This window comes from Triticum urartu, chromosome 7 (genome assembly GCF_003073215.2).
Source record: "Triticum urartu cultivar G1812 chromosome 7, Tu2.1, whole genome shotgun sequence".
Lineage (NCBI taxonomy): Eukaryota > Viridiplantae > Streptophyta > Magnoliopsida > Poales > Poaceae > Triticum > Triticum urartu.
In genome coordinates, this window is record NC_053028.1 from 503,557,509 (window position 1) to 503,569,015 (window position 11,507).

General features: G+C 47.7%; 3 protein-coding genes across 3 annotated transcripts; 2 read left to right on the forward strand and 1 right to left on the reverse strand.

The window, feature by feature from the left end:
* The first annotated feature begins 1,631 nt into the window (after positions 1-1,631).
* Positions 1,632-2,531, forward strand: LOC125524665 (RING-H2 finger protein ATL43-like). Its single transcript, XM_048689697.1, has one exon. It carries the CDS (start codon positions 1,675-1,677, stop codon positions 2,245-2,247), a length of 573 nt encoding a protein of 190 aa, XP_048545654.1. The 5' UTR covers positions 1,632-1,674; the 3' UTR covers positions 2,248-2,531.
* Positions 2,532-5,495: 2,964 nt separating this feature from the next.
* On the forward strand, positions 5,496-6,487 carry LOC125524685 (RING-H2 finger protein ATL39-like). The gene has a single exon (XM_048689721.1). It carries the CDS (start codon positions 5,842-5,844, stop codon positions 6,289-6,291), a length of 450 nt encoding a protein of 149 aa, XP_048545678.1. The 5' UTR covers positions 5,496-5,841; the 3' UTR covers positions 6,292-6,487.
* Positions 6,488-6,788: 301 nt separating this feature from the next.
* LOC125524684 (PLASMODESMATA CALLOSE-BINDING PROTEIN 5-like) lies at positions 6,789-9,743 on the reverse strand. The gene is made up of 3 exons (XM_048689720.1): positions 9,261-9,743; positions 9,077-9,104; positions 6,789-7,021 (listed from the first exon to the last, which is right to left on the reverse strand). The coding sequence occupies exons 1-3, from the start codon at positions 9,613-9,615 to the stop codon at positions 6,868-6,870; spliced, it is 537 nt and encodes a 178-aa protein (XP_048545677.1). The 5' UTR covers positions 9,616-9,743; the 3' UTR covers positions 6,789-6,867.
* Between the last annotated feature and the right edge of the window lie 1,764 nt (positions 9,744-11,507).

Consider the following 11,507-nt stretch of genomic DNA (forward strand, 5'->3'; position numbering starts at 1 on the left):
GAACGGGAACGGCCTTGGCAACGTCAGCTTAGCGCCACCGCCCAGTTACCCTAGCGTGCAAGCGAGGCGAAGCCGTGCCGAGTCCCCTGATTTCCCCTTCGTTTCGCAGAGAAAAATAATAATTTGCTTCAACGTCGGCTGTCAGTTTGTCCACGGGGTCAGTTTCCATGAAGTTGCGCTCCAACAAGATAATTTGCTTCAATCAAGATTATAAAACCAGCAGACAACGGTAGAGTTGGTTTGCAGTTTTGCTACACACGCACCGATGGCTCGGTGGCCGCCGGGCTTCCCCGGCTTCTCCCTCCCCCCGCCGGCGTGGCCATACCGTCCTTCCATGCCGCCGCCGCCGCCGCCGTCCGGCGGTTCGTCTCAAGGCAGGACCGTCGCCGGCACCTTCGGCGGCCTCGTCGCTTGCCTGCTCGTTGGCCTCGCCGTGTGCAGCCTCTGCAAGAGGCGTCGCAGCAGCCGCGCACGCGCCGCGGCAGCGGCTCCGACGCAGAGCCTGCCGGAGAGCGGCGGCGTGCGGCAGCTTCACCGGGCATGCGCCGCCAGCCCGACGGCCGGGCTCCCGGCGTTCACGTACAGCCTGTCGGTGAAGCACAACGTGGCGGGCGGAGGGGAGGAGGCAGCGACGTGCTCGGTGTGCCTCGGCGCGCTGCAGGTCGGCGAGACGGTGCGGCTGCTGCCGGCGTGCCTGCACCTGTACCACGCCGAGTGCATCGACCCGTGGCTGGACGCGCACTCGACGTGCCCGCTCTGCCGCTCCGACACCGACCCGGCCGCTGTCTAGCTAGATGCACATTTTGCCGGGTGTTAGTTTGCTGGATTGATTTTGCTTGCTGTATATATTCAAAAATACGTCTACTCAGTTGTCTGGGCAACATAAGACAGGAATCTTCAAATGATGCATCTGTCCTATTTGCAAGTATTTGTGGACGTCCTCAGGGTCATTTGGTCTCCAATGTCTTGTCTTGAAGATCTCACTCTCCCGGCTTTGTCTTTATGGAAACCTTCGAATTATACGGTTCCTCAGTAGAACTGTTGAGATCGTCCGCAATGGCTTTGCCCAACCATATGAAAGGGGACCTTTATAAATGTCACACGTATAACACAAACACATGGCAACTTTGAACGTTTTTTATAATAAGTACAGTGACGCGAGGATGGCTATTTTAATTGTCAAGCATGGCAACTTCCTTTTCGAATGACAAGTTTTAGTATTATTTTAGTTAGTTTTTTCTTTTCGGATGGTAGTTTTATTTAGTTGTAAAAAACGCCATGACCGGAGTGCTTCGTGCCACAAGTGTGACACTTATCATTTGGGCTGAAATAAGGATCATGTGTGTGTCATTATGTAGAAGGGATGCAATTTTCACTTACAATTGGACTTGGGTATGTCCGTAGTTCACCTACACTCGCACCTTTCCTCCAGCCTGCGCGAAGCCCATGACATAGACAGCAGCAGTGCCACGACGTCGCTTGGTATCGTGCCGCGATTTCCCTTCCATTAAACGCGCATTTGACAATGAATCGGCAATCAATTAACTAACCCCTTTGACCACAGGCTTGCAAGTAGGAGTGGTTGATTTTATCCGCTTATAATTCTTCCCCGACAGAGTCTGCTTATACTGCTTAAACCATACCACAAGCAACAGTTGCGCACGACGAGCATCAATGGCTCAATCGCCCCCGGGCTTCGTCCCCATTGTCACCTCTCCCCCTCCACCGCGGTGGCCATTCCATCCTTCACTACCGCCGCCGCCGTCCAATGCTAGGCCATCGTCTACCCAAGGCAGGATACTCGCCGGCCTCCTCATCGGCGTCGTGGCGTGCTTGATCGTGTTCACCGCCGTGTGCACCCTCTGCAGGGAGTACCGCGACCGCCGCGCTCGAGCCGCGGCCGCCGCTTGGCGGTGGCCCGTGCCGGAACGCAATGGCGTGCGCGTCGTTGGCGAGCGGCAGCTTGGCCGGGCCTACGCCGCCAGCCCCACGGCCGGCCTCCCGGCGTTCACGTACAGCCCGTCCGTGAAGCGCAACATGACGGGCGGCGGGGAGGAGGAGGCGGCGACGTGCTCGGTGTGCCTCGGCGCGCTGCAGCTCGGCGAGACGGTGCGGCTGCTGCCGGCGTGCCTGCACATGTACCACGCGGAGTGCATCGACCCCTGGCTGGACGCGCACTCGACGTGCCCGGTCTGCCGCTCCGACACCGGCCCGGCCGCGGGCGTCGGCCGGCCACCGTCTGTTTAGGTTTTTCCGTGGAGAGGTGTATGGTGCGTGCTGCTTTAGATATTCGTGTACCAGTTTGTCTAATTCACATCTAGATATTTTTTAAGGATGTCACATCTAACCTCCCACAAGTATATAATGCATCAACAAAAAACAAAAAAAACTAAGACAAAAAAAATAGACCACAAACAGAGTGAAAATCAGCTTAAATGTGACATAACTATGTCACATCTAGATGTGTTCTAAAGAGACCCTTCGTGTACTATACATGCTGTACATATTTTGCTTCCTTGCATGTAAAAATGGTATATTTTGCTTATTTGTTACTCCCTCCATCCTACAATATAAAACGTTTTTGCAAGCTGTAGTGAAACAAATTCACAAATCAGCTTGAACATTTTTCTTACAATATACTCCTTCAATTCCCAAATATAAGTCTTTATAGAAATTCCAACAAGTGACCACATTCGAAGCAAAATGAGTGAATTTATACTCTAAAATATGTATACATACATTTATATGTTGTATTTCATTTGAAATGTCTACAAATACTTATATTTAGGAATGAAGGGACCAAGGGAGTATTAAAATCCTCTATGGACGCTGAACATACCCCCCCCCCCCCCCCCCCAAAAAAATCTCACATAATAGGGAATATTCTCTATGGTGCACAAAAATTGTTTTCACAAAAAAAAACACATTGTTAGATGGTCGGGAGGGTTGTTGAACTTTAGCCCGGCAAGGATCAAACTTTGCATATCTCATTGAGGCATAGCTAGGGAATTAGCCTGGGTTATGATGAAGACATCTCCCGTGTAGTAATATTCTAGTAGAAGATGGCATTTTCGTCGATAGTGAAACATATATCATGACTTTGTCGATCATGATTGTGGCTAAATTGAATTGTCTCCTACGATATTCTTGTAGAGTTGCGGATGATAAGTGAGGTTGCTTCCTTTGCCATGGAACGCGTTTCAGTTTCTACACCGATAAATTACGATTACAGTGTTGCTAAATCTTAGTCGACTGAGACTTGGTTATGTCTTAGCCGATGTTATATTCATGAGATCTTGAGTGAAGATTTCTTTCAAGTTTTTTTTTCTTTCTTATATGTTATGCCACTTTTTTTTTGAAAATAAGAGACTTTATTCCTGAAATGGTAGCCATATCGTTTATAATGTAGGAGAGAATAAATCAAGGATAGTATCCCAAGAGTAGGAAGATTTACTACAATAAGAATCCTTAGCTAAACTATTTGCTACTGTACCTCATTAGCTTCTCTAGGACAAAAGGCAAAGCCAACACTAGCAAAATCTAGAGCCAAAAGTTCACATTCAGCAACTACTGAAACATCATGACCGAGATAATCTTCTATGCCCATCACCACGTCAACGGCCGCCTTGCAATCTGACTCGATTAACACGCGATTACAACCCACCTGCGATGCTAAGTATAGGCCGTTTCGAATAGCATTGATCTCGGCTGATACAGCACTGGAAATTTGAGGCAAAACCCATGTAGCTGCTGCTATAAAATTTCCATGGTCGTCTCGGGCAACAGCCCAAGTTGCACCGGGCATAGTTTCATAATGGAAGGAAGCATCAACATTCACTTTAGTAATTCCCGTCAGCGGCCTCTTCCACATATTATCATACTGCCGGACCGGTTGTTTTGGCGTATATGCTCTAGTGTAATTCATCGCCAAAACCCAGATTGAGATAGATGTCCGATCTGGAGCCTGGATGGTCTCTCCCTTTGTACTTTGCCTTCTTTGCTATCATTATATACCAAGAAGCAATGATCGCCAACTCAGGCCAAGTTCATACCTTCAATCGTCTGTTGCTGTCGTAAGAGAATGTCCATTGTGATAGATCCTAAACGGTCTTCACTGACCGCCTTGTCGATAATCTCAATTAGACCTAAAGCTAACCAAACCTCCCTCGCACACGAACACGAGAATAAGCAATGCTGGATGTCCTCATATCCCACTCGACACAGCGGGCATTGTGGGATAATCGGGATCTGACGCCCTGCAAGGACGCTGTAGCACGGGAGAACGTCCCGTAGCACCTTCCCAGTTGAAATGTTTAATTTTCCCAGGGACACGAAGCTGCCATAAGTTTTTTTACGCAAGATTGAGGATCATATTTCCGTGTCCATCCGCACGTTCCATTTGAGAACCAAAAAAGTGCTTAAATTCGGTATGATAAGTTGAGTGTTCCATGTGTTTTACAGATGTCCCCGCGCGGTGGAGCTCTGGCGAGCTATGGTCAAACATTGGAACTTGCCGAACTTAACCACTATGCATTCTACGGGCGTTGAATGGCTCTTCGACGTCCTGCACAATCTAGGAGCCGATGACCGCATGCGAGTGTTGATGGTACTCTGGCGCTTTTGGCACCTTAGAAGTGAAATCGTCCACGACAAACGTCTGCCCCCAGTTGAAGTATCTTGCCGATTCTTACTCAGCTATGAATCGTCGTTGCTCGCTATCAAGAGGTATCCTACAGGTGAACTTGTTAAAGGTAAAATGGTGACTGATGATGGAGGCCGGCTGCCGCTGCTATCACATGCAGAGGGCACTCAGTCTCTCCCCATCAAATGGCAACCTCCAGCCCATGGTCGTGTAAAATTAAATGTTGATGGGTCCTACTGTGAAGCTTCTGGAAAGGCAGATGCGGGCATGGTACTGCGCGATAGCGACGGTGCCATCATTTTCTCGACTTGCAGAAGCCTGGTTAACTACGCAAATCCCTTGCAAGCTGAACTTGCAGCCTGCTTGGAGGGTTTAAACTTTGCTATGCAATGGTCGCCACTTCCTGTGGATGTCGAGATGGATTGTCTGGTTGCCGTGGATTCGATTTGGGCACCAGTGGAGGATAGGTCGCTGCATGCGATGATGATAAATGAAGTGAAGTCGCTTCTTGGTGGTAGGGATTGTTCCATTGCTCATATTAGTAGGTGTCAAAATACTGTCAGTCATAGGTTGGCGACTTTTGGTCGTGTAGAAGCTAGGACGGCAGTTTGGCTAAAATCTGGCCCTGCTAATGTACTCCAACTTTGTTTGGAGGAGCTTCCTCCAGTTTGAGCAATGAAATTCCTTTAACCCCGCAAAAAAAAGTTGAGCGTACACGGAACTTGATTAAGTCATAGTGGACTGAGACTTAGCCTCGCAAATTGCTGATGTGACCGTCTGCCAAATATGTAGCCCGGCCTCTCGTTCAATTCCCTAGTCCCTGTCAACAATATACTATTACTCATTAGCATAATCCAGAGCGTATAATCTTCTGATAAATAAGATATGCACGCAAGGATCTCTTCATTTGTTACGAACCCGTACTACTACCGACCCCTTCAAATCAGTGGAATGGTCGCTCTCGCCGCCGCTGCTGCTATGTTAACCACCAGAGAAGCGTCAGTTGAGGCTTCAATCAGTCAGACAAACTAAACCTAATCATCAGAACGGTCCACTTCAGCTCAAAAACTTCGAGGCGGAGGCAGTACTGTGCACGCAACCACAAGAGACATAAACCGAATCATGCCACACGCAGCTCCACTCCAGCGCCCCTCAGCTCACGCCCATTCCAAGCTCGGCTCCTAGCTAGGCTAAGCGGCATGCGTTTCGCCATGTCGCCCGACAGCCTCCTCCTCTTCTACGCCGCCGCGGCGGCCGTCACCGCCGCCTTCGGCCTCTTCTCGCTGTACAAGCACCTCGTGCGCCAACGGCGGCACCACCCCAGCGCGGACGCACCGGACGGGGACATGGAGGAGCGCCGGCCGCTCGCGGTGACCACGGTGGCGTCCAGCATTCTCCCGCCGTTCATGTACAACCGGCTCGTCCGGCACAGCGGCAAGGGCGACGACGCGGGCTCGACGGAGTGCGCGGTCTGCCTCGGCACCATCCGGGTCGGCGCCATGGCCAAGCTGCTGCCGGCGTGCGCCCACGTGTACCACGTCGAGTGCATCGACCTGTGGCTCGCCGCGCACTCGACGTGCCCTCTCTGCCGGTGCACGGTCGGCGGTGATCGCTCGGCTCAGGACCTTGCTTGCCTCTCACCTGCATAGATTGATCGACCATCACATCCGCAAGAGATATCTCTGTACAGCTTTTTTCTGAACTTCGAGATAAAACCTGCATGTATGCCGGTGTATATATATAGTGTGAACTGTAGACTCGTGTGTTTCACTTGGAGTTGCATCTCAGCCATCAGGATCCCATGAAGGCATGAATTGATTGCCAAATTGTACACTTCCAATGTCAACATGTGAGACCCAAATATTTCAAGTCGACGCAGCATTCGAGCAGGGGAATGCATGACATAATGTCAATCTAATCATCAGGAATGTGATAATGAAATATAACAGATAGCAGGAGATGAATACATAAAACCGAAGCGAACCAAATAAAATGTAGTAGGAGATGAATGAATGCATAAAGAAAATGCGTGTACATGAGGCGACGGGGGCAAGAACCCCTCTGATTGCTCAGTTGCAAGACCAGGAAAAAAAGGGGGGAAGCATCAAGAGAGGATCTTTTTTTCCTCACTCCACGCTCCACCACATATGGAAAACACAATGCATTGCTGCAGCTCAATAGTTTATCATGTACATAGACATGCAGACAGGAGTTAAGCAAACCCATCAGAAACGCGAGACAACAAAAATTGTTGCAGACAGAGACATGCACAAAATAAATGACCAGGTGTTGAGTTGCCATGAAGAACTTTGGCTTAAATCTGCACCGGTCCGACCATAGGTTGTTATTCCTGTGAAGCTGCCATTTCTGGGGGATGAACTGCAGTGGGACAAGTATGGGGTTAATGGTTCCGCAAAGACTTGACATGTTAAACAATATGTAGCTCAAAAAAGAATTTTCCATGATCCAGTTTCTAAGAATTGAAATAGGCAAACTGGCTGCATTATCGTGACTCTTGGCTCAGGTGGATTATGATAATCTTGTTGGTGAAGCTGTTTTGGGATATTTGGGTGTGTTCGGCTAACTGCCTTTTCTCATGACTTCAAAAAGGGATATACTATTACTTTCTAGAACATATGAAATGTGAGAAGACCATTGGATCAAGAAATATAATCATAGTTTAATTTATCAAAACAGAGTAATTTTTCACAACTTTTTTTCCACGGCAGCTTAATAAAAACTAGCACAACACAATAACCATAAGTTGCATTAAGCTTCATGCATTAGCCAACACGTGAATAGACTCAGAGGTATGGCTCAAGAAGCCTATACGTGGACACAGAGGGAGTGGCATCAATTTTTGGATAAATTGTGAAAGTCGGGATTTGAACTCAAGATCTTAGGCCCTGATACCATGTTAAGCTTCATGCACTAGCCAACGCAACTAAAAGTCTGAACTGATGGAAAGGGATAAGCAATCCACATATACACGTCAACAAGCTGAATCTAAAATGTGTATCTTCAATAACGTACCAAATAAAATTTGCTTGTTCCATTCCATATTTCCATGCAACAGATATGCTAATCACTTAGAAAGAACCTCCAAAACTTTGGGTAAGTGTCTAGCTACGGAACTACAATTGGTATCTCACCTTAGTGGTCTAGTGGATATCTATGACTGGTAAAATTTATTTGACGACTAATTATGTGTACAACTACATGTAGACATGCATGCCAGTCTTATATCATCCTCACTCAATCAATGATATATAAATCATATGAAAGATTACACCCAACAATTTTAAAGGTCGAATTAAAAACTGGTATCCTCCAATGCATGATATGGTTAAGCAATGTGTATGTATGTGAAAGCAATAAATTGGTATTTTATTGTGACAGAAAAAAATAAGATATCTACACCACTACCTCAAAACCACACCATCAACATGGATGAAACAGTGCAAGGGCAAGGGCGGAGCATGGTGGAGGAACAACTAGTGCAAGGGCAAGGGCGGAGCATGGTGGAGGAACAACTAGTGCAAGGGCGGAGCCAGGAACTGAACATGGTGATGAGCCGAGTTGAAAGTTAAAAACTTGGCACCGGAGAATCAGTGATGACATATACCATGATACCAACCAAATAAATGCAAATGATATTTGAAACCCGCTCACATGCTCACTAGATTAATATATGATGAATGGAGAAGTAAAATAATACTTGATTAGATTCTGTGAACATCACGTAATTAAAACTTAGAAAGAAAAGAATCGGCAGTACATAACTCACGAAGAATGATTGGTTAGACAAACTGCATTACTAGCCTTGACCATACTAATATTTCTAGACTAAAAGGGTATCATCAGATGAACTCGGGGAAGAAAAAGGAGAAGGAAAGACTAATAGCATGCTTAGGTCATATCATCAGATGGACACTTTCTTCATAGCTAGTGCTTATCCTAGCCCTGAGTCTAGTCTCAACCACACAAAATGCCATGCATTCCATGTAGTTACTGATACTGAGATTTGATAAAACCTAGCAATTAATTGATGCTTGCAAAAGATAACTGATATAGATCATCTGATCTGCCCTTCTGATGCAATATTGACTACAGTATTTGTCTATAGGGCACTTAGCAGAAGTTATGTTTTCTAGAGATTTTGGTTTTCAATCTCTAGCACTGAGCTCAAGTTGTTTCTGACAATGATGTGGGTGACACTTCCAAACACGACCCTCCAACAGTCTAACACACACACTCTGCTTTGTTGGTTCTTGATAATTTTGAAATAAAATATCCAGTTCCTCGAACAATAGGACCAATATCCACAATTTAGGCAGGAAGCCAGAAGATTAACTGATACTCAAAGATGGCGAATGCAGAGATACCATTCAAAGAATGAAAGCTGAACTTGGAGGCCAGGCGCGGTGCACGAACCTGGAAGGAAACACGCAGTTCCCATGACCTGCAAAAACAAATGCCGGTGGCAGCACCGACACCAAGGTGTCACAACTCCATAGCATGAATCCAGCCTTTAGCGAAGCAAAACAATGCTTGGTAAATTTGAAATCAATGGACGCTTCATCATCCACGAGAGAATCCGGGTCGAGCCGGTGCTTACTAGGGTTGAGGCCGATGAGCGCGGCGGCGCCGGAGAAGTCGCAGGCGGCGGGGCTGGCGGCGCCGCCGGATCGGAGGAAGTAGTCGTTGAAGGCGTAGGAGGCGTGCGCAAGGAGGTCGGGCGGCTCGTAGCAGGCGCCGCCCTGCTGGATGGCGCGGCAGTCGGCGCCGCCGTAGGGGCCGCAGGCCCAGTCGATGGCCGACTGCAGCGCGCCGTCCTCGGCGTTGTTCTTCGCCACGCACCACAGCTGCCCGCCGCCGCTCACCCCGACCGCCCCCGCGGCGCCGCTGACGGCCGCGCGGACTGCGAAGAGGAGGAGGGCGAGGTGGAGGGAGGGAGGCGAGGCTGCCGCCATTGGGCTCCGACGATTTTGGGGGCGCCGGATTGGAGGACGCGGAGCACAGCAGAGTGTGATGAAGTGGAGTGTGCGGGAGCACGGCGCGTCTCGAGGCGCTTTCGCTCCCGCTTCCGGCTGCTTTCTGGTCTGTAGCGGGCCCGGGAATGTGCTGCTCCCTTTTAGCTTTCTCTTTTTATATGTAATATAAATAAACTAAAAAAAAATACCCCGCACCATTGCACCGGGAAATTATTAGGAGTGGTTTGAATCCATATATTTTAGGGGAATTTTTGAATTCATATGGAATATGATGTATGATCTATGTTCAGAATTATCCCCCCACCTCCTCCCCCCCAAAAAGGAATTTGAAACTGTTGGTGATCATTCTCGTCAAAGAAAAATAATAGTAGGACTGGCATAGACGTTTTGTGCCAAAAAAACAACAACAAAGGAATAGCCCGGGCGAAAGTGCTTTTCTGAGCTTGAGTGAACAATAAAATAAAAAATGAGAAAAAATATTTAAAAGTTGATTTTTTAGCAAATATTGACAGATGTTTTCATTGTTTGCAAAGTTTCATCACAAAATGACATTCGGGAAAGATAAGGCAAAAATACGATGCTCCAAAATGCTTTTGCCATGTTTTTCACGAATGTCATCCGATGTTGGGAACTTTGCAAGCTATCAAAACATTAATCGATGCTTGCTAAAAAGAATTCAGAATTTTTTAATTCTCTTTTATTGTTCATCCGAGCCCGCATGAGCTCAAATTCAGTTTAACCGTGTCGTAGCCCCAACCTAGACGTTATAATATCTAGGATGAAATGATCGATATAATTGACTAGAGGGGGAGGGGGTGAATAGGCAACTAACAATTTTTAGCTTTTCTTTACCAATTTAAACTTTGCATCAAAGTAGGTTGTCTAGATATGCAACTAGGTGAACAACCTATATGATGCAACAAGAACAAGTACACAAGCAAGCAAGGGATATAACACAAATAAGCTTGCACAAGTAAAGACACGAGATAACCAAGAGTGGAGCCGGTGAAGACGAGGATGTGTTACCGAAGTTCCTTCCTTTTGAGGGGAAGTACGTCTCCGCTGGAGCGGTGTGGAGGCACAATGCCCCCCAAGAAGCCACTAGGGCCATCGTATTCTCGTCAGGCCCTCACACAATGCGAGATGCCATGATTCCACTATTGGTGTCCTTGAAGGCGGCGACCGAACCTTTACAAACAAGGTTGGGGCTATCTCCACAACTTAATTGGAGGCTACCAACGATACCACAAAGCTTCACCACAATGGAATATGGCTCCATGGTGAACTCAATCGTCTAGGATGCTCAAAGACCCAAGAGTAACAAGATCCGCAAGGGATGAGTGGGGGAATCAAATTTCTCTTGGTGGAAGTGTGGATCTAGGCCTTCTCAACCAATCCCTAGAGAATCAACAAGTTTGATTGGCTAGGGAGAGAGATCGGGCGAAAATGGAGCTTGGAGAAACAATGGAGCTTGGGGATGGAAGAGATGGTCAACTTGGAGAAGAAGACACCCCTTATATAGTGGAAGAACAAATCCAACTGTTATCCACCAACTCAACCTGCGTAGCACGGTACTACCGCGCTGGGGACGCGGTACTATCGCAAAGCCCCGTGGTACTACCGCCTGAGCAGCAGAAACCAGAACAGCCCAGATGCAATGAAGCAGAGGGCGGTAGAACCGCTGGCTCGGTACTACCGCTCCCCCTTGCGGTACTACCGCAAGGCAGGGATGGTCCAGATTTTGGGAAGGCACGGACATATAAAAATACATCCGTGGCAACTTCCGCTGAGTTGGGATCTATGCAAAAATCTGACACGGTAGTACTGCAAGCCAGAAGCAGTACTACCGCGCGGGGTGCGGATGTAAAAAA

What these genes read in the sequence shown, in the direction of transcription:
- LOC125524684 (XM_048689720.1), bottom strand. Translation starts at nt 9,615, where the DNA reads ATGGCGGCAGCCTCGCCTCCCTCCCTCCACCTCGCCCTCCTCCTCTTC. An exon ending in GCTCATCGGCCTCAACCCTA is followed by an intron (nt 9,105 to 9,260) that starts GTAAGCACCGGC and finishes TTGTTTTTGCAG; the next exon opens with GTCATGGGAACTGCGTGTTT. An exon ending in AACTGCGTGTTTCCTTCCAG is followed by an intron (nt 7,022 to 9,076) that starts GTTCGTGCACCG and finishes GTCCCACTGCAG; the next exon opens with TTCATCCCCCAGAAATGGCA.
- LOC125524685 (XM_048689721.1), top strand. Translation starts at nt 5,842, where the DNA reads ATGCGTTTCGCCATGTCGCCCGACAGCCTCCTCCTCTTCTACGCCGCC.
- LOC125524665 (XM_048689697.1), top strand. Translation starts at nt 1,675, where the DNA reads ATGGCTCAATCGCCCCCGGGCTTCGTCCCCATTGTCACCTCTCCCCCT.